This window comes from Silurus meridionalis, chromosome 12 (genome assembly GCF_014805685.1).
Source record: "Silurus meridionalis isolate SWU-2019-XX chromosome 12, ASM1480568v1, whole genome shotgun sequence".
NCBI lineage: Eukaryota > Metazoa > Chordata > Actinopteri > Siluriformes > Siluridae > Silurus > Silurus meridionalis.
Genome location: NC_060895.1, coordinates 10267480 through 10293434, shown reverse-complemented (window position 1 = coordinate 10293434; position 25955 = coordinate 10267480). Strand labels below are relative to the sequence as shown.

Below are 25955 nucleotides of genomic sequence, written 5' to 3'. Positions count from 1 at the left end.
AATACCTCTTTTGAGGGAATTGCTTTCTGACAAATAAATGCCATTTTCCCCTTGTGTTTGTTCTAGATTTTAACCCATCATGGGACAGCTATTATATTTTTCTAATGGTTAAAATGGCAATAGAGACCCTTTGGGGCAGGATTTACACTGCCAGGTCAAGTCTAAGCACATTTTCAGTTAAGTAGAGGCAGTGGACATGGTAATTAATAAAAAAAAAAACTTTGTGTCTGCCAAGACTGTTTAGTAGCAAGTAATTTGAACTCAGTTTAATAAATATTTGCGAACAAATTAGATGTAAACAGATTTATTCATAAATCATTTATGGGAGCAATTATACAGAAATCTGGTATTCATGAGTATACAGTAAGTTTGCATCCAATTATTGCTCCTGAGTGTCTGTAAATTCATAAATGAGAAGACTGGTTGGCTTCAAATTCATACAAGTCATCAAGTTAATCGAGTTTAAGTATCTTATTTAAATATTTAAAATGAACAGAAACCAATTAAATGAATTTTTTGGCAAACCCATTTAATTAAGAGTTACCACAATCAGTTTATTTTGCCTTAAGATGGAATATTGTTTATGCTATTATAGGCCGAATAATAATTAAGATTTTTTTTAGCAATTTATATTCTGAAAAAGGTCATCACAGGTGACAGGTGAGAAATCCGGTTTTATTTAGATGGCTTCCAATCACATCTCATCTAAATTGTAAGGCAAACTCAAACACTCAGATGTTAAGGCAGTTAGCATATAAGCATGAACAGTACAAGAAAACCAGAATCACTAAATACAACACTTGGTAACTAGTAGCCAGGCCACAGATTATATATTAAGTGCTGAACTGTGAGGTTTACAGTATGTGTGTATTTATGTACTGTTCCATGATTTAGTTGTGGTTGGTGCCGGCCATGCTTGCAGGCTGTGTGGTGTTCTGTTTTTCAATAGCAACAAAATAAACTTACACTATAAAACCAACACAGAAAATATCCAAAGCTTTCTGTATATCTTGTGCAGTTCTGGAAGATTACACACAGGGGGATGTGTACTCAGTCTCTGACTGGTCACCTAAATGAAAGAATCAGTAAGTGGTAGAAATTCAATCAAATACCAGAATTTAAATGACACAACCCTAAAAAATCTTACTTGTATGGTAGTAATCATAAATTTCGATCTGAGCCGGCTTGAGATTTTTCACAGGAAGCACCTGTTTAATGTGCAGCACATAGTGGATAGGAATGTTCCTTCGGAGCTGTTAGAGACACATCATGCATCATATTGTAAACACACTTTGTCATATCTGTCTTTGTGCGTGTATTACGGAATAAACACATACTGAGTAATGACAGATTCTTCTACTATGTTCTCTCACCTCTTTGATATACATGATAAGATGGTCTTCTGTGGAATCAACACGTTCCACCAAAATGCCTTTTTTCAGCTACAGAAACAATGTAAAAGTGATTCTATTGGTTAATTAACTATTGAACAGCAAAAGCATTTAAATATTTATTTTAAATGTACTGTATATTACTGAAATAGTAGCAACACTACTACTCCTTACTTCACCAGGATCTGCTGTGAACCCTGATAAGAGTTTTATGTCCACAATGATCATGTTAGTGCTGTTTAGCTCACCGTTATATCTGGAAATTTAAAACAAACAAAACAAAACAAAAAAGATAGTACTCAGGAACTATAGCAATAATATCAGATCATAGAAGTCTGATCAAAAAGTCTGATGGCAGAGAATTCTTTTATATTTTTGTTATTTATATTTTTGGTATATTTTTTGGGAGTTTGGTATCACAGGGTCCTATGTCAGAATTAACTTCCTGTTTAACAAAACCTAACAAATACAACTCTGCTGAACTTCAGTAGATTTTTCTAGGCAACATATTCTCTCTTACCTCCTACAACTCTTGATTTGTAATATTAATTTGATACATTGTACCTAGACATAACCTTCATTTGAAGGTTTTAAGTAAATTTAGTTATGTAATTAAATTTGTGCATTTATTACACTTATTAAGGACATTACGGTATAGTTTCTGATTGGAAGAACTAAGGGAAATTTATGAGTAGGACAAGCTAGGCTAAGCAGGTTGAGTTTTATGCTATAATCAGTTTAACTAATTGAACTATGATTAAACTCCAGAAATTAATTTTCAGTCCACTGTACATTTTTAATAATGCTACAGCATATACTGTGTGTATATATTATAAAGATCAACCAGGCACAGAATTATGACATTAGAACATTATGACTTGTGAGTGAATAACACTGAATCTCTTCATCATTGCACCTGTTAGTGGGTGAGATATTATTAGGCAGCAAGTGAACATTTTGTTCTCAAAGATGATGTGTTAGAAGCAGGACAAATGGGCAATCATAAGGATTTGAGTGAGTTTAACAAGAGCCAGATTGTGATAGTTAGTCAACTGGGTCCGAGCATCTCCAAAACTGCAGCTCTTTTGGGGTTTTCCCAGTCTGCAGTGGTCAGTATCTATCAGCAGTGGTTCAAGAAAGAAACAGTGGTAAAACGGCAACAGGGTCATGGGCGGCCAAGGCTCGTTGTCACACTTGGGGAACAGATGAGTTGTAGCTTAAATTGCTGAAGAAGTTAATGCTGTTATTGCTCAATGGATCAAAACTGTTTTGGCAGCAAAAGGGGCTCCAACAAAATATTAGGCAGGTGGTCATAATGTTATGCCTGGTCAGTGTATACAGTGCATTCAAAAGTATTCAGACCTTCTTCACTTTTTTCAATTTTGTTATGTCGCCTGATAGCACAATTGTTTAATTTTTAATTTTTTTTCACATTTATCTACAATTAGTACTTCCTAATGAAAGTGAAAAAAAAATTATAGAAATGTCTGCACTTTAAAAAATAAAAAACCTGAAATATCACACGTACATAAGTATCCAGACCCTTTACTCAGAACTTAGTTAAGCACATTTGGCAACAATTACAGCTTCGTGTTTTTTTGGCATGACAAAACAATTGCATACCTGAATTGGGGGATTTTCTGCCACTCTTTATGGCAAATACTCTCACAATTGTACAGGTAGGATAGGGACTATTGGTGGGCAGCCAGATGTCGGATCAGTTGACAGATCTCTGGCTGGACCACTTTAGGACATTCACAACGATGTCCCTAATCCACTCCTGTGTTGTCCTGGCTGTGTGCTTAGGCCGTTGTCATGTAGGAAGGTGATGTTTGGCAAAGACTGAGGTCCTGAGCACTGTGGAACAGGCTTTTACTAATAATGTCTCTGTACATTGCTCCATTCAGCTTTCCCTTAACCTTAACCAGATGCCCAGTCCCTGCTTAAAAAAACACCCCCACAGTATGATGCTGCCACCATCATGCTCGACTGTTAAGAAGGTCTTGGGCAGGTGGTGAGCAACGCCTGGTTTCCTCCAGCCATAACAATTAGAATAATGGAATAGAACAGAAAATCTTACTTTACACAGTCTTCCCTCTCTACCATAAAACCCAGACCAGTAGAGGGCTTCACTGATGGTTGTCCTTCTGGAAATTTGTCCCATCTCCACAAAGGATCTCCAAAACTCAGAGTGACCATCGGGTTCCTGGTCTCTTACCAAGGCCCATCCTTCCTCAACTGCTCCCTTTGGCCTGGACGACTAGCTATTGGAAGAGTCCTGGTTGTGCAACACTTCTTGCATTTGAGAATTATGGAGGCCACTGTGCTCTTGTGAATCTTCAATGCACCATCAATATTTTTGTAGCCTTCCCCAGATCTGTACCTTACAACAATCCTGTCTTTGAGCTCTGCAGACAGTTCCTTTGACGTCATGGCTTGGTTTTTGCTCTGATATGCTTAGTTAGCTGTTAGGCCTTCTACAGAGAGGTGTGTGCCTTTCCACATCAATTCTAATCAATAAACCTTTCAACAGGTGTACACTAATCAAGCTTCAGAAACATCTCAGCAACTGTCAAGAGAATTAGAGACTCCTGAGCTAAATTTCAAGTTCTGTTTTAAAGGGTTTGAATGCTTATGCAAATGTGATATTTTAGTTTTTTTTTTTTAATTGCAGACATTTCTAGAATTCTGCTTTCACTTCAAAATTATGGGAAACTGAGTGTAAATTAACGAGTAAAAAACTAATTTGAATTATTGTGGTATCATTCTGCACCATAGCAATATTGTGAAGGGGGTTTGAATACTTACTTGGGAGAGTTTACTTAGGAGATATTTCTTATGTCAATATAAAACTTTATATTGACCTTTTTTATTTGTAATTTTTGGGCATGGTCCCACTGATACTAACTGCTCTAATGTAGCTATAATATTTACTTGTAAAGAGGTATTGATTGGTTGGTTGATTTATATTAATTATTTAAAAGACTGATTCTTAGTTTGTGACCTACTGTACTAGAATCACCTGAAGAAATCAACCATTATTATTTTCATATTATTTTAAGGATTTATAACATATTGAGACTTACGTGACAGTGAAATTAAGTGCTAGAATGTGGCCGAATGGTTTTGTGCAGTTTCCTTCAGCTGTAGCTGTGATGCTCAATGTACTGGTGATATTAGGTGTGGGAACATTGTAGAAAAGTGCTGTCTGCAAGTGGGGATAAAGCAATGCAACTTGTCATAAAAAATAATCTTAATAATAATAATAATATAATAATAATAATAATAATTTAATAATATTAATAATAGATAGATAGATAGATAGATAGATAGATAGATAGATAGATAGATAGATAGATAGATAGAGTATTTTATTAGTCCCAAAGGAAAATTGTTAATTTATTATTTTAAATATTGAATTAGAAATTTAAATTCTAAATTTAGATGTAGATTTAGTCCAATATATTATTTTATGTTGTTTGATAAACAAGAAATCGTGGAAAAAACGCTAAAAAACCATTCTGTCAGCAAAATTAAAAAAGCTCTTTAGATGATTTCATCTTAGAGATGCACTGACCTGCACTGACACACAGGTGGAGCCATTCACATTGATGCTGTATTTCCCAGAAACATCCCGCAGTGATTTTTCTTGGTACAGTAACTTGTTGTTCTGGTTCACATCAAAGTTGTGACTGTCTCCATCTGCTGATGTCACAGTTACTGTGCTAGAGCCATCTGAGCTGAACACCTTAGTGGAGTACAGAGCTAGAGCCTGGAGGGCCACAACCGTGTCCTTATGAAAAGAGAAGAAAAGTATGTATTTACAAAAAGCATAATATATGCTTGGTAATCATCATAAACCAAAACCTTTATTTGAAAGTGACCCCACTTTCAGTAACAACACACCTCTTTTGGGAAAAAATCTTTATAAATCTTTTTCCATTACTGAGGTCAGATTATTATGGTAAAAGTGCTGACATGCTCATTAATGGTATTAACTGGAGTTGTAGTCAGTGGATCAGTGCAGGTCACTTTTGTTTCTCTACCCGAATTCCCCAAAACATCTTTTTATGGCAATACTTTGTAAACAGCGACACAGTTATCCTGTAACAGGGAAGCGGGTCCTAGCCTTTACCCTAAAAAGCACCCCAAGACCCCAGCCACATTTCCCATTCATCATGTTCAAATGTGTATCTTTTATTAAAGCAGTTAAAATGTAGTACAATTCTGTCATAGTAACCACTGGATGTTCAACATGGCACCACATGGCAAAGAACTCTATGAGAATTTGAGAATTTGAATTGTTGCTCTCCACAAAGATGGCCTAGGCTATAAGAAGATCAGTAAGATCTTGAAATTGAGTTACAGTACAGTGGCCAGGGTCACACAGAGGTTTTCCAAGATGGGTTCCTTTGAGAACATATAATAAAATGGTTGCTAAAATGTGAGGGGTGAACTCACTTTTGTGAGATAATGCATATTATTTTGTGTAGTGTGTGTTTGTTTTTCAGGTGTATTGTTTGTGGTTTTAATGCTGATTGTTCAAGCCTGCTAAAGGTCATATTTAGGTCTAAAATATTTCCTGAAATTGTAAATAAGGTCTGCAAATATGTCGAGTACCTGAGTGGATGAAAAGCCTCCATAGGGATTTTGCTGCTTCACCAGCCAGCTGACTATCCTATTAGAATATCCCAACTCAGCAGCAGTGAGCTGACCAGTACTTAAAACAGCTAGCAGCACATAGGAACTGATTTCTACTGACAATGTGCCAAAGTCATCTAATGCTGATTGCGTCCAGTGAAGACGACCATCTAAAGTAAAAGAAACACAAGATAGTTAAGGCATATAAGCATTTCCTAATCACTTTAATTCCTGATCTTTTGGTACTGCAAACCAGGATTTCTCTTATCTTCCTAAATTTTTCTTCTAATCTTCCTGAATTATATCGGTGTAACAAATCAATTAGGCAATCATGCAACCATCAAAGCTGTGTTTCTCCCGCTATGCCACTATTTGATATAGTTTCAAACAGTCTGTCACATAGTCACAAGTCAGTATAACCACAGGAAATTATGCCCAAAAATCATAAACAACTAATACTCACACTTTTAAATATGACAACCTTAATTTAATCATTTGAATTAAGCCCATGGGACAGAAAAAGACACTCTTGAATAACATGAATATTTTAGAATCCCAGGATAGCATATTCTTTCATAAGGTAGAAATACAGCCCGGTTCGAATGGTAGTCTATCAGAGGATACACACCTAGGAGCCAGTCCAACCTACTGGCTGAAAGGAAAGCACCATAGATTTGTAAAGAACTGCAACACAATTTACATTATAATTGAAACACATTTATACATCGACATCCCAAACAGCGTGCTGGAGCTTGAGGGGCGTTTATTTACCACGAGTTCACATGCGTTGTTGTAATAGCATTGTATGAGCCAATCTGAGCTAAACATGTATACAAACAGCAGATCGACAAGCACTTCAACTCTGCTGACCCCCGACGCATGTGGCAAGGGATTCAGGCCATCACTGACCTCAAACCACCCAGCGGGGCACCACCAACCAGTTCTGCTTCACCCCCCAATGAGCTCAAACTTTTCTATGCTTGTTTTGAAAAGGGGAACATAGAGCCCATGTTTAAGGCACAGCTACAGTATTATCAGGTGAGCAGCCACTCACACTCTCCACCTCTGAAGTGTGTGCTACCCTGGGCAGGGTGAATTCACGGAGGGCAGCCGGCCCTGACAGTAGGCTGAGATCTTCACAGACATCTTCAATCTGTCCTTGGGCCAGGCAACTGTCCCCACCTTCTTTAAGTCTGCTACCATCGTGCCAGTGCCAAAGCACTTCGCTGCAACAGAACTTAGTGACTTTCGTCTTGTCACACTCACCCCTGTCATCACAAAGTGCTTCGAAAGACCCTCACCCATCTCAATGCCTGTCTACCACCCACTCTAGACCCATACCAATTTGCTTATTGCCCAAATATGTTAACTGAGGATGCCATTTCCACGGTAATTAATTCTGCCCTGAATCACCTAGACAACCCCGACACCTATGCCAGGATATTGTTTGTTGATTTCAGCTCAGCATTTAACACAGTTAGACCTTACAAGCTAATCTTGAAGTTGAAACAGCTTGGCATCAGCACACATCTCTGTAACTGGACCCTGGACTTCTTTACCAACAGGCCACAGTCTGTTCGACTGAACACCATCACCTCCTCCAGTCTCACCGTCAGCACTACTCTTTTTTGTGGAAACTTAAAAATTCCCGTGTGAGCTACAAAATACTGGATAACTTGTTACCATTAAGCCATTGAGAGCATCCTCACTAACTGCATCTCAGTGTGGTACAGGAGCTGCCCTGCTTCAGACCGTAAAGCCCTTCAGAGGGTGGTGAAAACTGCCCAACTAATAATCGGCACTCAGCCTCCCACCTTGGAGGACCTTTAACAAGAAACACTGCAAAGGGTGGGGGGCATTATCAAAAATACCTATCACCACAACCATGGACTATTTATCCTGCTCCCATTGGGTAGACGCTAAAGGTGCCTTAGAGACTGCACAAACAGTATAGATTTTTTCCTCTGGCTGTTACTGCACTGAACAGCTGATCATCATACAGTACAATACTGCATTGTCATTTTCGGTGTATTTTGCACTGCTTTATTTTCAGTTTTCTGTGTATTTTGCACTGTTAAGCCACTACGCATTTTTGCACCATCCATTGCACCACTGTATATTTCACCCATATTTATTCTGTATATACTGTATTATACATATATTCATATGTATACATAACTATATCATGACATTTAAGTATATTATCTTCTGACATGTTTATCTATGCACAATCATTGCACAATATATTGTATATTACTATATATTCCATACATTATTACCTACTGTACTCTCTGTACATCATTCACCCTCACCCCTGTACATATGACCCCATACCATATTTATCTTACTGCTATTTATTGTAAATAAGCCAATTATGCACTTCTAGTTAGATGCAAACTGCATTTCATTGGCTCTGTACATGTACCTTACACAATGACAATAAAGATGAATCTAATCTAATCTAATCTAATTTGTTAGAACATTTTTCTAACCATTCCATACCTCCTGCAATAGCAACACTATCCAACTCTTTTAGCAGGAGCTCTCGAGTTTCACCCTCTCCAGCCAGACTGAAAGTGTAGGCCAGCAGTGCATTGGTGTAAGTATTTGTAATGTTACCAATAGAAGATTTCAGGCACAACAGTCCTTTATTTACAACAGGATCCTGCAATAAAAATACAAATGATGAAAACAGTATTGCTATAGTTTCCAGTGAGAGCATTTAAAACTGTATTATATTCTTACCTCTACTGTAATTCCTAATTCAAGGAATGATGCAGTGATGTAGGCAGTAATAGTCACATCATCATTTACACCACCCTGATATAAATGAGAAATAATATATGATTATATATAGATATATTTAGAAATATTATCTGTATGGACTCCCCTAATACTAAACACACCTTCATTCTGTTATGGAACAGTTTCCCCTGTTGTGTAAAACAGCCATCTGGTCTCTGCATACTTATTAGCCAGTTCTTTGCACTGTTAATGATTTCTGGATCAGTATAGATGTAACGTTGTGCTTTGCCAAAGGTCCTCAAGACAAAAGCAGTTAACCTAGTGGAGATTTATTTGTGTTTGAAATTAAAATATATTTGTAAAACACTTCCAAGTATACATAATGTTCTTAAAGTTTTGGGTTTTTAAACTTATGCATCATAAATGCTACCTGTGTGCCACATAATATTCTTACCATGTGTTCTCCTCTCCATTGCCAAATGTGCTATATGCACCATTTAAATGCTTATAATTTAGTTGTCTTTGGTATCCTGTGTAAAACAAATTATTGATTCTAATTATTACAGTAAGAATATTGTTGATGTGTAAAATCTAAAAGAGAAAGATAATCTCGCTGACCACTCTTAAGGAAACCTGTAGCCCTCTCACGGACTTCTGTGGTGAGCTGCTCGGTGTTCTCTAGATACCGAAGAATGTAGATATTGGGGGCGAGGAGTGCAATGTTTTGTTCACCACAGCCATATGGCATCTTTAACAGCCCATCCAGATTTTTTAATGCACGACCAAGTATGTCACCTACAAAAATAGCAGAATTTAAATACAAGTCTATTTATATTACTTCCCCTGACATAAATTTTGTTCAGATTTGCAGGTATGATTAGACTTATTGTACTTCTGGCTTTTTAATGCCATTCTTGGCAATGCATGACTTTTCCAAGCCAAAGGTGTGCTCCCACTGTGTGATTCTAATAACCGGTATGACACATTGCAATTTTTTTTTTATAATCTTCATAATGAAATGATTAATTAGATAAATTTCCATCTAAACAATTTGAAACAACAAAGAAAACTAAACATCTTTTGCCAATTTTTGTGCAAGCTTGTGGCCTGAACTTTGTGCATCTGCAGAATAATTGCTGCCTAAGACATTTGCAGAAAGCGTAGTATTTCTTTCCTTAAATACAGTATTGTTTTATCATTACAATTTGTCAGTCATCTTATAAAAAAGTATACACATAATAGTGTATCCATAGTGGATAAAACTTGGATATACTGAATACTGGATGTTTCAAATCTTTTGCACAAAACTTTGAAGTTACTATCAATTTAACTAGCTGTTTTTCTGTTTTTGTCTTACCAAGCACTGAAACAGAGGCTCGTGCTGATCCCTTTATTACATCCTCAGGAAGAGTTAGCTCCAGCTCCTCTGAAACACTGCTCCCTATAAATGAAAGGAAAGACACCTCTCTCTTTACTAATTGGTACTAGCTGGAATTAGTTTTAAATTAGCACAGATTTGTAGGTCTAAAGTTGAATCATGAATCAACAGTTTACAATATGCAAGTCTAACCTTGTGGACATAATAACCAGCTTTGGCTCTTTGTCTTTTCAGTTCCTTCAGCCTACATGGGGTTAAATTGTGATGAAAGCATAGAAATCTTTAGCCTAAGGTTAAATTTTCTCAAATTTAGACCATTTTTAGGACACTAACCTGTACAATCAGGCTTCGTGTTACTGTGTCAATGCGGCCTCTCTCTGGAACACTCACAATCTCATTGTCACACACAGTCTGGGAATGGTCTGCTTCTGCACTCACTGTCACATTCAAGACTCCTGTGGCATAGTTACATTTTAACCTTTACAATCTTTACAATTCTCCACATACAAATGCAGTAACCATATGAAAGCCTGTCTAAATTAAAGACTTTGTAATTTCACCAAGCACAGCAGGAATCAGAGTCCATTTGAAGGTTTTTCTTCCATTTGCACACAAGCAGGATGAATATTCGTCATCAGATGAAGGTTTCAGAGTGTATTCTGAGGAAGTGGCGGGAGTCACTTTAACCTGTCAGTGAAGCACATATAAGGAATTGTCTCTGCATATCAAAGGTAACATTTGTGAAACAAAATATTGGCCTTAACAGTACCATAATGCATTTGGAAAGGTAACTGAAGACAGTGGCCCTCAGCTCAAAAACCTCTCCTCGAATAATGGAGTAGGGCAACGAGAGCTCCAGGAAGAATGGCTGAAATACAGTGAGCTGAACAGGAGGAGCCAGTCCCAGACCTACAGAGGACACACAGAAAGCCTCTGTTTCCCAAGTGGTGATGGTGTCAGGAACAGTAACAGGAAGCTGTATCGATCCAGAGTCTCTGTGGATGACACAAACAGTAAATGTCAAAATATAATAACTAATTGTTAAGAGAATTATGCATTATAATTAATATTTGCATTGCGACTATTTATATTGTGAATGAGTGTACTAGATATATACACCGACCAGGCAAAAGATTATGACATTATAACATTATGAGTGGTGAGTGAATAACACTGATTATCTCTTCATTATGGCACCCATTAGTGGGTGAAAAATATTAGGCAGAAAGTGAACATTGTCTCAACAATTTGATTTGTCAGACGCATTGAAAGCCAAGCATAAGTATTTGAGCAAATATAACGCCAAAATGTGATGGCTAGACAACTGGGTCAGAACATCTCCAAAACTGTAGCTCTTGTGGGATATTCCCAATCTGCAGTGGTAAGAATCTATCAAAAGCGGTTCAAGAAAAGAACAATAGTGAACCGGAAACAGGTTCATGGGCGGCCAAGTCTCACTGATGCACGTGGGGAGCAAAGGCTGGCCCATGTGGTCCGATCCAACAGACAAGCTACTGTAGCTTAAATTGCTACAAGTATAAATTACAAATTACAAGTAGCTTGTCTGTTGGACAATACAGTAATGTGGCTGGTTGTGTTTCATCCTGTAGTCCACTACCATCTCCTTGGATTTCTTGGCTGGTTTTCCTTCACTATTTACTACTCAGACCAATAAAATAAATAAATAAATAAAATATATATGATAAAAAAGATATAATATAATTATACTTAAAGATGGACACCAAGGTCCAGCAGTGGGGCTGGTTGTGGTACTCTTCATCCAGTATTCCATTACTATCTCCTTGGTCTTGGTCATTGAGGAGCGAATGGTTTGTCCCGCAACGAAGTTACTTTTATTGTGCCCTCTGTTTTTCACTTCTTACCCATTGCTGATGCACCTGACCACTACAGAATCATCAGAAGTGTGACGGTCTATGGCAGAGGGATCTTTTCCACAAAGGGCTGGTGTGGGTTTTAGGTTTTTATTCCAACCATTACCTGTTCATTACTTGTTTAACTCTAATGATTTTTATTTAAATAATTATCAGGTGTGGCCCTTGATTGTTTGGAATGAAAACCTGCACCCACATCGACCCTGGTCTACGGGGTGCAGGGTAAAGAATTTATGGCTCCCTCTTCTCATCTCTCTTAGCAGCATTGGTTCAAATGTGTTAAATTCACTGTGTGGTTATATTCCCGATGTAGACTGACTTTTTTGCAGTTGAAATATAATCACCCCTGTGGCTGGCAGGCAAAATGCAGGGGGGCCAAAAAAGTGCTGACCCAAGCTTTTATAGAGAAAGCAGCACTAGTCTCACCAGGACCCTCACGGCATGTGATGACATGACATAACAGCATCAGTGTTTATTCTAATAAATTCCCTAAAAGATGTCAATGGAAAATTGTATAATCTAAATCCCTGTAGGTCACTGTGGGAATAACTGGGGGAACAAGTACACTGACATTAATGTTTTTCTGTTACCTTGTTTTTAAATTTCTTATAAAACCCAAATACCAGATAATGAAACCTAACTAACCCAACTTCAACAAGTTGCCATATCCAAGTTTCTGGGAAAAATTTGCGAACTGTTATAATGGGTTCAGGATCCCCTATGTTGTATGATTGTGGGACTGGATCTGAATCAAGTAGATCATACGCCATTGACATGTAGTAACCTGCAATAAGCAAAATTATAAGTGATTAGCACAATTTATATAACTTAATGTATAACTTATATTATAACATACTGTACAAATTGTATATGTGAGGGAATTATGCACTTGAAGCTTAATGGTGTACATTTGGAACATATCAACTCCATAAGATTAGTAAGAAAATCAAAAATCTGTGACCACCTAAACATCACACTTCTATTGGTTTTTTTGAACATTGCATTCTAGATTTGATTCCTCTTACTATACCCCTTTACTCTCCTGGGAGAACTTTATTTACTATATTCACACTGTGTGTCTGTTTGGTTGGTTCATTTAAACACAACAGTATCAGTAAGTCACACAATGATGTCAGGGAATGGAGGCCTGGGACAGTCAGCATTTCTGGTTTATTAGAAAAGTGCAGTGTGGCAGCAGGAGAGTGGCCGAGCACCAGCTTGTGATTAGAGAGTGAAGCTGGAATAAGTGAGCAGTGGGATCACAGTATGAGTTATTCAAGTAATGAATGTTCTCTGTTGCAGTGAAAAAAAAAAAAAAAAAATATATATATATATATATATATATATATATATATATATATATATATATATATATATATATATATAAAGTATTCAGACCCCTTTTACTATTTTCAACCATATACAGTTCACACGTGTACAGTACACATTTTTACCCTAATTAATCTAATCGCAGAACCCCGTAATGACAAAATAAAAAAACAGAACTCTAGAAACGTCTGCAAATTTATATACTGAAGTATCACATGTACATGAGTATTTAAGACACTTAGGTCTGGAGGTCCTGTGTGGAGATGGGACAAAGTACTCAAAGGACAACCATAACATCACACCGATCTGAGCTTTATGGCAGAGTGGCTAGATGGAAGCCTCTCAGTGCAAAACCCATGAAAGCCTGTTTGGCATTTGCCAACGGGCACCTGAAGGATTCTCAGACTTTGTCTATTCAGATTATCTAGTCTGATGAAACCAAGATTGAACTGTTCCGGCCTAATTTTTAAAGCTTGTGTCTGGAGGAAACCAGGCACTGCCCATCCCCTGCCCAATACTATTCCAACAGTGAAGTATGGTCATGGGAGCCTAATGCTCTGGGGGGTTTCAGCAGCAGGGACTGGTAGACTAATCTGGGTGAAAGCAATTGTTGAAGCGAAGGATAGCGATATCCTCAATAAAAACTTGTTCCATAGCGATCAGGCCCTTAGAGTGGGTTGAAGGTTCACCTTCCAAAAGAACTACTTTGTGAATGTCCTAAAGTGGCCCAGTCAAAGCCCTGACTTGAACCTTATTAAACATCTGTGGAGAGACCGGAATTTGGCTGTCCACCGACAGTCCCCACTCAACCTGATCCAGCTTGAAAAGGTTTGCAAAGAATAATAGCCGAAAATCCACTAATCCATGTGAGCAAAGCTTGTTGTGTCATAACCAAATAGACTTGAGGCTTCAATTGCTGTAAATGTGCTACAACTAAGTACTAATTAAAGGGTCTGAATAGTTATGTACATGTGATATTTCAGGTTTTTTTTTTAATAAATGAACAAACATTTCTAAGCAATTCTGTTTTTATTTTGTTAATACTTATATATTAACATATAAGAATTCCTTTAGTTTATAAGTAATTAAAATTAAGTCATTTTTTTAGCCTGTACTACAATTGTTAAAAATATTTTTTCTTATTAATCTACACTCAGTACCCCAAAATGAACAGATGACAAAATGAACAGAATTCTTGAAATGTTTGTACTGGAAATATCTGTATATGTTATACATATAAATCAGTTATCAAAAGGTTGTTCATGCACTGTATTTTATTAATAGAAACAAGAATATAAAAAAAGCATTATGTAAAATATTTACCATGAGAATCACCAAGAAAATATCGCAAATTTTTGAACATTAAACATTGAGGGTGCCTCACAGCCAAATTTGTTGCCATCTTCAGTCCCACGCTCTGTCACATGATATTAAATTACAGCAGCATAAGTGTATTACACCACTGAACAATTAACCAGAAACCAGGTAATTTCAAATAAAAATCTATTGAATTATTAAATAAAAGGCATTTTGTAAATTCATTAAAGTTATTTTCAGATTAACAACTCTCACAAACATGTATGATTAGTTATTATAAAATAGGTTATGATACATTTTACAACCAGTTAGTCAGTTTACCTTTAATTTATTGTAAACATCGTCAAATTGAACATCCCGTTTAGGTCTAACGTGCAAGCAGTCCAGATAATCTTCAACCATATAGGGGTAACCTGATACTGATGTCACTGGCAATAACTTGAATATCTATGGAATTATATGATATAAGGAAGAACAAGCAAACATCTTCATATAAAGTAGATAAAAAAAGTTTACATACCCTTATAAAAATTGCAGGTTTTAAAAATATAAAGACAGATATAACAACATAAATGTGAGACTCGTTACATCTTTGTTGTGATTTTCCAACAAACAAAGATCCAGAGAAAAAAATAAATGTTTAATAATTGGGAAGATCAGAATGACCCTCCAAAGTTGATGAGAGGATGAAGAGAAAACTTATTAGTGAGGCTACCAAAAGGACAACATCAACGCTGACTACAGAAATTGTAAACAGGTACTGTTTAATCTTTGCATGTGACTACCATCTAATGTATTTTGGAACGGAAGTCATTTCTTCTAAGGGAAAATATGCAAGCCCATCTGACTGACAAACGATTCATTTAGTCACCCCAAACCATAACAGAAAACAGAAAAAGTCTTTGGAACAATTCACAACATCACTTTACAAACTGTGTACGGAAGACTCTGTTTATAGTGCACCTCTGTGTGTAGATTGGAGATTTCGGGGAATTGTTTTTGTTTGAGTATCTGAGTTGGTTGGAAGGCCATGGTGGCTGATGGGTGTTGCGGTCTCCAACATACTAGGACCTGACAACAAGACAGAGATTGACCTTTTTGGACATAATTCTAAATGGTATATTTGACACAAAGCCAATACAGGGCATCATTTAATGTACACCATACAGTGAAGCATGGTGGGGGGTAATAATGCTTTGGGGCTGCTTCTCTTCAGCTGGGCCAGAGGCACTTGTCAAGAAAGATGGGAAAATGAATAGCTCTTTGCAGTCAAAAAGCTGAAAATTAAGAGGACTGTCACATTTAAACATGACAATGAAATAGTCCTGGAATAGCCCAGCCAGAACTCAGACCTTAATCCCATTGAAAACCTATGGTATGACCTAAAAAGAGCCGTACAAAGGAGATTCCCGAGCAAGTTTTTTACAAGAAGAGTGATATAAAAATTCAGAAGACATGGCATTTGGCATTTAGCAGAAGCCCTTTGTCCAGTGTGATGTACAAAAGTGCTTAGATTTTTCAGTTTTTCAGGAAGAGGAAGGTCTTCATCCATCGCTTAAAGATAGCCAGGGATTCCTTTGTTTGTACATCTAGGGGAAGTTCATTCCACCACCTTGGTGCCAGAACAGAGAAGAGCCTTGAAGTATACTTACCTCTTAACTGGAGAGAAGGTGGTACCAGTTGAGGATCTCAGACAGCGTGGTGCAGCACGAGGTGTGATGAGATATCTGAGGTTAGAGGTTGCTGGTCCATTTTTACCATTGTAGGCAAGCATCAGAGTTATGAATCTGATTCGTGCAGCTACTGAAAGCCAGTGGACAGAGCGCAGCAGTGGGGTGGTGTGAAGGAACTTGGGCAGGTTAAACACAAGTTGTGCAGCTGCATTTTGGATTATTATTCACAAAGACTTGATGCCGTGAAGAAGGCAAAACATGCATCCACAAAGTAGTAGATGGGATGGGTGAGCGGACTTATGCAATTAGAGTGTTGTAGAGTTTTTGTATTTGAAATGTTCCCAAATATTAAATATGACTTTTTTCCTCTGCATTTTGTTGGAAAATCATATTAAATATGCAACAAGTCTGACATTTATCTTGTTATTTCTGCCTTGATATTTTAATAACTTGCAATTTCATTTAATATTCACTGTATTTGAATGTATCTAACACACATTTACAGTAAACTCTGTGACCTACTTATGTAATACTTCAGTGTATTTACATAAGAGACATAAGATGTACTAGATCAACCACTGAAGGTCTTAGGCTCTGGCAGTTTAACCCTCTTGAAATAAAAATAATGTGTCTTGTACCGATTTGGTGGGCCAAACACCCAGATATTATGGCTAATGAGAGAAACAACATTTTTATCCTATCACAATTCCTTTTCCCCACTGTTTTTTCAAGTCAAATAAGCTAAAAGGTTTGTAAATGTTTTTGTACACAAACTATAACTCAGTTGTGCCATATGGGCAACTCATTAATTTCCAGTGGCTGCTTATCAACAGTTTTTGAATAAGTTTATGCCTACACAATATTTATATCTTCATTTAGTTAAATTTAGATATAGAGAACTGCAGCATTTTGAGGGTATACTGTGAAGGTTGACAAACAGTTTAAAAACTTATTGTGCACTATATTAAATGTGTAGCACTTTAACCAATGGCATAAATGTCATCTATGAAGTACCTTTCTAAGATTGATAATTGGATAAATCCAAGCATTTGTATATAGTGAATGTTCAATGCATTTTAATTTCACCTTGTCAGAGTTTAGGCGGTCTCCAGCCTCCAAGATGAACACACTCTGATCCACAGCACTGAGGCCACATAGTGAACCAGGATAAGCCGAGATCTTCAGAGTGTTTTTCTCACTAGGAACTGCATTTGTAGGAGAGAACTGTAGGGAAACCTGGAGTTCATGGTAAAAACAGGTTTAGACAGGTTTAGTTATTTTTTTTTTACAATCGGACTAATTGTATATAGCAACATTAGAATAAACAAGCATAAGACTATTTTTATTATATATATATATATATATATATATATATATATATATATATATATATATATATATATATATATATATAATTAGCTCTGAATAAGTTTGTCTGACAAATGTCTGATTTAATTTAATGTCACAATAAGTTTACAGTTATGGTGATTACCTGATTTCTGAAACATTTTTCCACAGCAAAATTCTTGCTAGCAGCAAAGACGTTCTTACTGGGCAGGACAGAGTAAACCACAACCTGCACTACTGGAGCAAACTCAACAACAACTGGTAGTTTAAATGATGTTTCTCCCCTTCTGACATCTGCAGACTCTTCAACTTCAATTTTCTCATGTCCATGATGAACTATGGCTCCTTTAGATAAAACCTGGACCAAGGGGACAAAATAAATTGTAACCATTGTTTATTTACAGCTGCCAGTATAAATGTAATAAAGGTGGATTAGATTTACTGTCTTTACAAAACATACCATTGCATGCACTTACCATATATGTAAGATCGATACTGAAACTTTCAGCAGTTTCCCCAACAATGTAGTATTTAATGGTTATTTGACTTTTAGCACCACACATAAATGGTTCATCAGAGCTCTCTATTGTTAGTTCACTAAACAATGGACTGTGCGGTGTGGCAGGTTGGAGCAGATGTATACGCGCATCAGCGTTTGAAAAGAATGGTATTTTGTATCCATGGTGTTTTTGCTCTGGATAGATGCTTGCCTAGATAACAGTAATAAAAGTACTGTAAAAAATATTTATTTCTACCTTTTTATTTTGGGGTGGGGGTGGGGGGCAGAGTGGGGGTAGTAAATAATTTATCCTACCATACCAGCAATGTAATCTCTGTTGTAGGTTGTTCAGGTGAAGCAATGGAGAAGTCTGCCAATCCATTACTATCTGTAGTAAGATTAAGAAGTAACTTTTGAGGCCTTTGTTTCCCTTCTAGAAGATAAACCGTTTTGTTTGAAATTGGTGTTCCACTGAAAGTAGAAACTTTAATCTGTTGATCAGGAGGAAAAGGTCATCACAAGTGTGAAAAGATTTACTAAACTCTAATGTACGGTGGCCGAGAAGTGCAAAACACATTAACAAATCAGAAAACAGATGCACAAATTAGAAAACACTAACAAATCCGAAAACAAAATAACAAATGCAAAAAAAAAATCCGAAAACAAAATAACAAATCCGAAAGCAAAATAACAAATGCAAAAACAAATGAACAAATACAAAAACAAATAAAAAAAATCAGAAAACACATTAACAAATACAAAAACACAACGACAATTCAGACAAACCCGAAAAGGTTACTGAACATTGGACAAGACATCTGTCATTCAAGATATACAGGAAGTACAGTAACAGTTTCTCCTTGCTTGCCAATGTTTACTTCTTTTATTTTCTTATATTTAAAGGTGCACTAATCAAAATAAAAAATAGTTTAAATTTAACGGGGGAACTTTACACATGTACAAGCAACAAAGTTATAAGATTTCATATTTCCTGTATACCTTGAATTACAGCTGTCACCTCCAATGATCGGTAAGTGTTCCATTCACAAACTATACCTACCTTTAGCAGTTTGTCTGAATTGTGGTTGTGTTTTCGTATTTGTTAATGTGTTTTTATATTTGTTATTTAGTTTTTAGATTTGTTAATTTGTTTTTGCATTTGTTATTTTGCTTTTGGGTTTGTTATTTTGTTTTCGGATTTGTTATTTTGTTTTTGCATTTGTTTTTTTCGGATTTGTTAATGTCTTTTGCACTTATCGGCCACCGTAGAAATGCTAGCTTAAATAATACAAATATAACAAAGAAAAATTTACCTTTCCTTCTATAACTTTCCCTCGTTCAAAATTTTTTGGTATATCAGTCAATTTAACTTGACCAATTTGGAAAGAAAGTTTTATAATTTTTGATTTTACCATGGATACATCTGAAAAAAAAAAAAAAAATTAGTTGCAATATTATACTATTAATCATAAATGAATATAAAGTCTAATATTTATCGTTTAGATTAGAAGTCATTTATTTACTAGTTCTAGCTTATTAAACTTTTCTTACCTGTTCCATCCTCAGTAAGTGTAATATTAGCATTAAGATGATTTTTAAAATGCCTTTCCAATTCAGTATTCATGAAAGTTGACACATTGATGATAAATAATGCACAGCCATTCTGACTCATCTATTAACACGAAAACACAGAAAAATAATTACTTTATTAGATAGAGAGAAAGAGAGAGAGAGAGAGAGAGAGAGAGAGAGAGAGAGAGAGAGAGAGAGAGAGAGAGAGAGAGTGAGAAAGACAAAAGTAAAATTGCTATTTTTAATTGTTAATGCATACCTCCAAAGTTTGAGTCAGGCAGGGTGAAATCATTGATTCTCCAATGTAATTTGGCCTAAATTTCCTGCAGATTTGCACCACCACTTGACCAGGCACTGGTTGTCCATAAGTGTACCTTCATATCATAAGATTTTATACAGTATTTTATATTCTACATACATCCTAGTATGTAAATAAGAGATAATTATTATGTTCACATGTACTAGACATTTATCTGAGTCAAGAATAATGAATGTATTTAATAGAATGGATTATTCACAAATCCAAACAAATTTTTCCCCCTGACAATTTTGCACTTACTTTCCACAAACTTCTAGCTTGAGTTCTTCTTCCCCAACACTGTGTTGTTCTGGTGCTTGTACTGTAACTTCGAACTTGGGTAAGACTTACAAAAAAAAGTAATATGCATTTTGTTAAAGTGAGGTATGTTGGTTAAATCTGAAAGAAAAAACCTCTCCTAGTTACTAGTAATGTCACTTACCGTGTTTTTCTACCTTAAAGTTCTGCCTGATCAACTTATTTCCAGTGTCAGCAATTATCTGATAATGTCCCTGTGGAGCCTCAGCATTAAGCTCATGTGAAAGTTGCAGTATCAGACCTGACGAGGATACATTTGTCCACTGACCAATCCTATTCTGACGGTTATCCTGTTTGGTTTTACAAAATATTTCTACAGTTTAATAGCTCAGTTTGATGCGGAAATTACACAACGCTTACAGATAGAATCATAAAAGTGATTAAGGGTTTCCTGAAATATGTAAAGTGTATGATTCCATCTTACCTGAAGACTCACTGTGCTGTACTGTAGAGTATAAAACAATGCTTTAAAATGTAGTTTATTTCGATTAATTATTAAATAATATTACTACAATACACTGAAATGTCACACATGAGTCTCTGTTTATTTACATCTAATGCAGCATTGCTGTGTTTAGATAAATGGTAGGCTTTTAAATATTGCCATAAAACATTCATCTTACCTTTTGATTAAGTGGGATAAAATTTGAATCCATAGAGACAATTCTAAAATTCACTGTGGAAATACAGTAGTGAAATATTTTAAACTGCACTTTAAATTACACGTTCATATAGTGAAGCATACTGCAGGAATGATGACTCACCTGTTTGGCCTGGATTGTAGATGGGTCTATCAGTTTGAATAAAAAACAATGTGTCATAAGACCTAAACATTACTTTCCTTTTCTCTGTCATCTTAAAACTTTCACCTTTGACTTCTACTTGGATGTCCTGCACTGATTCACCTGCAATATGTGGAGCCTGTAGAGATGCATTATATCTTAAAGAACATCAATCATAGTTTATAATAGTTTAGTTTATTAAAAAGTACATACAAATATTTCTGACCTCAAAATGAGTACAGCGGTAAAACTCTTTTTCCACTGTCTCTTGCAAAAGAGTTCTGCTCTGGTTGTTATGAATCAGATAAATGTTTAGTTCCAGAGTCTCATTTGGCTTCAGAAGACTCACACAGAACTTTGCTTCAGAGCCAGACTCTATTACTGCAGGAAATGTCACCATGAAATATCTGAGAACAAATAATTTTTTTAAGATGATATTTGAATATGATCTTTGACTCAGTGGAAAACTATTGCAAAACGTGTACCTCTGTACCACAGCTTATGCATTAAATAATTAATAAATGTTTATTGGTGCTGCCTCATTCTACTAATTACTTTTCATTAAGCTATTTCTTAACACCTGAAAAAGGTTTAACAAGGTGGATTGTTTATTTGTAAGCTGAAATCTTCAAATTAAATATATATATAATTTTTTGTTCGTTTATTGTTTTGCGCTCTGTGTTTCCAAGTCATTCTTTTCTGTGCATGCAGAGGCTACCAGTGCACACTGTCAGATTGCTGTTTCTTTGCTGTAATTCATTACTATGCCTAAGTAGATTTTTCACGTATCTGTACTTTACTCAAGTATTTCTGTTTGGGGAGACTTTTAATTTCACTTCACTACATTTCAAAGTTAAATATTTAACTGTTTACTCAACTATATTTAGCGAAATCAGTCGTTCCTTTTTATTTGCATGGATAAATAGTTAACTGGACAATCACACAGTAGGCCACCAATCAATCCTTCTTTTTAACTTGTTTTCATTGCCGCTTGGCAGTGGCGGACTTAGGCGACATAGGCAGAGCGGTATCTTGCCGGGGGCGGCACGGGGCGGTGAAAATATTTTATGTATTTATTTATTTTTTATTTACTGCTCATTTGCACGGTTACATCAATTATTACATCATGTCACGTTGAATAAACTACATACTATAAATTATAATGTTATGCAGCTAAAAAAATATATTGTTGCTCTATGTGTAAAAGCAAAGCAGGCAACACAGCATATTTTAAGTGATATTTTTATTTCATTAAATGCATTAACCTAAACACATAAAGTGATAAGTGATAGAGCTGCATACACACTTTTATCTTTTGCACGTTTCCCCCTACTTCTTTTGCTCTTTTTTTCTGAATTGAGCTTCTAGGGGTTTAGACCTTTTTTGTCATCCATTATTTTAATTTGCATTCCACGCTTCTTACTAATACCCCGCTCCTTCTTTCTGAGTGTATGAGTGAGGGAACTTCTCCAGGCACGGGGTGCACTACAGGTATATCATAATGTGTAGCAACCAAACAGAAATTTTTCTGTAATTGTACTGAAAAGGTCCTGAACTGAGTTCAGTAAAGGGACTATCCAGTGCAGCGTAAAAGGCTAATTTAAAAGACATATTATAAGGCTGTATATGTATTCATCTTATGGCTACAATCAGCCAATGAGTTGTATGGTTCTTGGTTCTAAGAGTTTAATAAATTGATATTTAATTGTGCAATAAAGGCATTTAGGATAATATTTCTACATGAAATTAGCTCTCAAAAATGTATCCAAATTTGTGGACTGCTCTGAGAATACATTTTACTTATTCAGTGACAGAAGAAAAGAGGAGCTTTTCAAAGCTAAAACTAATCAATGGGTTAGACGTTGGGTCATGGCGAGGTTTACTCAGGGCCTCATAAAAGCTACTATAGAACCACCATTGTCGCTTGGTGTTATCTACTTAGCACAAACATACAGTCCAGAGTCAGTTCAATATCAAGCAGAAGATTTTGAGAGGAATAAATAATGGAATAAACTCCTGACTTTAACTTGCTACAACAATCGTGGCCTTATTTGCATGATTTTTTTTGAGGACGCTGAAAAGAAGGTTTTAGGCTCATGATCATTTATTAGATATCAATCAGTGTTTAACACATTAATATCATTCTAATAGAGAGAATTGTCCTGAGAGAATAGAGAGTTATCCTGAGAGAGTCTTTTCACCTAAACTGAGCTGATTAAGAAAGAATCTTGTGATAAAAATAGGAATAGGAACATTATAGACATAATAAATCATAGTACTTGGATACTTAAGTACATTTAAAGGCACATAAATTTGTACTTTTTACAAGTCAAATTTTTAAAGGGAACACTTTTACTGGAGTAATATTTTATTTACTATCTCTACTTTTACTCAAGTACCTGCTTTGTATACTTCGTCCACCACTGCCTATAACTTGTAAGCTACAGCTGTTATATAGAATTTATTAACATTTATTTTCTAATTCAAAATAGCACTTTGAAAAAACTTTCTTGACCATTTTCATAAAAACAAATGTATTTAATGCAATGCAGTATTATAACACATTGTATTGTGGCCATGAGAGCTACAAAGTTTATGACAACAATATACTATTATATTAATACTTACGGTCCTGAGGTTTGTCCATAGACAGAGAGAAGGAGAAGGCAGGCTAACAGTAGCCTAATCCTTATGTGGACTCTACTGACTACCATGATGAAGTCCATCACCAGCTCCAACACTAGCGCTTGAATACCTTTTTAATACTCGCACTGATTGTTTCATCAATGATTAACCACAGTCTGAGCAAATAGTGGTGACATGTTGCCATTTTATCAAAACAGCCAAAAGACACCAACTTTTAAATGCATGTAAGTGTTCAGTGTACTGAATAAAATTTTTTATTGCATCTTTTTGATTACAACATTTGCAGTAGATACAAACATCACAGCTTAATAATACTAATACTAAAATAATAATATAAAATTATTCAGTATATCATTCTAATAATAAAATATGCATCAATTTCACATACATATTTATAAGTATATGCAATATAAATAGGAATGCAGGTGTGGCTAACAGTATGTTAAAGCGTAATTGTTATACTTTACATCTAGTTGACATTTTCACAATACGTGTGTCACTAATAGATAACTGTCTAAATACCTTACACATAAAGAACATAGTTTGAATTCCTTTAAATTATATAGACATTGCATTTTAACTTGTCTTTTAACTGTGTGGACTAAATGACAAATTGTCAAGTCAAGTCAAGTCAAGTTTATTTGGATAGCGCTTTTCACAACAGACATTGTCTCAAAGCAGCTTTACAGAAATCAACAGTCAAGTAAGCCATGTTATACCATAAGCCATGCATTCTTTGTAAGCCATGTTATACTGAGAATGTTTTGTTCAGTTGTGATTCAATATTTACAAGTTCAAAGTCACACACTACCAATAAACATATGGTCACTAACCTTTTTCAATTTACTCCAAACAAATCTCTTCAAACAAATCACACCCACCTGAGTAACATGCTTTCAAGAAGTTACTTCAACAGAAAATATTCAACTACTCTTTTTTTAGAGTTTGGAATGTAAAGTGCACAAATACAACAGTATACTTACATTTCTTAAAGCATACACCTATAGCAAAAAATTATTTCTGTATGTCACAATCTTTTAGTAAAAAATATATTTAAATTTAGACTCAACATTTATATCTGAAGGAAATATTTTGGTTAAACCCTTAAAGTTTAAATATTTATTATGCTGTACTAATGAGATATGCATACACTTATTTCTACTCATGTGAGATGATTGTAGATTTGAATTATATCCATAGCCAGTCTAAGGTTGCTGCACCTAATTCCTTGCATATATATTCTTCCATTTAAAAAAAAAATTCAATTTAAAAAATGTAAAAAAAACATTGAACTGAAATGGATTGAATTGAAATTAAACGTCACGAATTTCATTTAATTATGGAATGATTTCTATGGTTTATTAGAAAACAAATAAAATCTGTGGAATATCAGTTTTGAATTAATGAAATGTAAAAATATAGCACAAAACTCTTCCTTTTTTTTTTTTAGGACATGCACAATACAAAGCATTGGGTAGAAACCCAGAACTAATCATCATGCTGCTTTTCTTTAGTTAGGACTGGGAATGTATTGAGGGTTAAGCACAATAGGAATAGTAAGCAGCCAAGCCTTCCTCCTTCACTCAACATTCTCGCTCAGCCTCTACCTACTACTAATCAACTTCACCTGTCCTCCTCCTGCTAATCACCTACACCTGTCCACATACATAGGAAAGGGTTTGTTCGCCACTTCCAGACCAGTGAATACAAGCGGTACTACTGGCTTACAGCCTCTGAGGAGCGGTGCAAATTATGAGTATGCATCTCTGGTGAGTAGGTTGTATTTTTTTAATTATTTTTTTTATTTAAAGTGATAGTGGTGGTATTAAGAGATGGATTAAGTTGGGTAAGTCCTCACTGAAAGCCCAGGTACCAAATGCATGGCTCGCCACTGTGTGTGTGTGTGTGTGTGTGTGTGTGTGTGTGTGTGTGTATATATATATATATATATATATATATATATATATATATATATATATATATATATATATATATAAGGGATTTTTTTCCCTTAATAGCAATCACGGTCAATAGAAAAGTTCCAACACTTTCAATCAAACCAAACTTCAAACAATCAAACTGTGCTATGTGTAATTTGTATTTTGACTGGACAATCTTTGCTTAGTC

General features: G+C 35.6%; 1 protein-coding gene across 1 annotated transcript; it reads right to left on the bottom strand.

Annotated features, from left to right (window-relative positions):
- Window positions 1–654: 654 nt before the first annotated feature.
- On the bottom strand, window positions 655–23922 carry LOC124394402 (alpha-2-macroglobulin-like). Its single transcript, XM_046862578.1, has 34 exons — window positions 23811–23922; window positions 21409–21589; window positions 21165–21321; window positions 21024–21076; window positions 20825–20845; window positions 20525–20690; window positions 20344–20428; window positions 20044–20158; window positions 19764–19884; window positions 19526–19635; window positions 18533–18703; window positions 18190–18423; window positions 17859–18071; window positions 17453–17602; window positions 15015–15140; window positions 14700–14793; window positions 12693–12831; window positions 10925–11150; window positions 10716–10842; window positions 10489–10610; window positions 10348–10399; window positions 10135–10218; window positions 9396–9572; window positions 9232–9307; window positions 8939–9095; window positions 8778–8852; window positions 8535–8697; window positions 6012–6202; window positions 4969–5184; window positions 4478–4599; window positions 1566–1647; window positions 1374–1442; window positions 1148–1253; window positions 655–1069 (listed from the first exon to the last, which is right to left on the bottom strand). Exons 1-34 carry the CDS (start codon window positions 23906–23908, stop codon window positions 1029–1031), a joined length of 4320 nt encoding a protein of 1439 aa, XP_046718534.1. The 5' UTR covers window positions 23909–23922; the 3' UTR covers window positions 655–1028.
- Window positions 23923–25955: the final 2033 nt, after the last annotated feature.

What these genes read in the sequence shown, in the direction of transcription:
- LOC124394402 (XM_046862578.1), bottom strand. Translation starts at nt 23,908, where the DNA reads ATGGACTTCATCATGGTAGTCAGTAGAGTCCACATAAGGATTAGGCTA. An exon ending in ACAGCACAGTGAGTCTTCAG is followed by an intron (nt 20,691 to 20,824) that starts GTAAGATGGAAT and finishes AAAACCAAACAG; the next exon opens with GATAACCGTCAGAATAGGAT. An exon ending in AATGGAGAGGAGAACACATG is followed by an intron (nt 9,096 to 9,231) that starts GTAAGAATATTA and finishes AATCTCCACTAG; the next exon opens with GTTAACTGCTTTTGTCTTGA.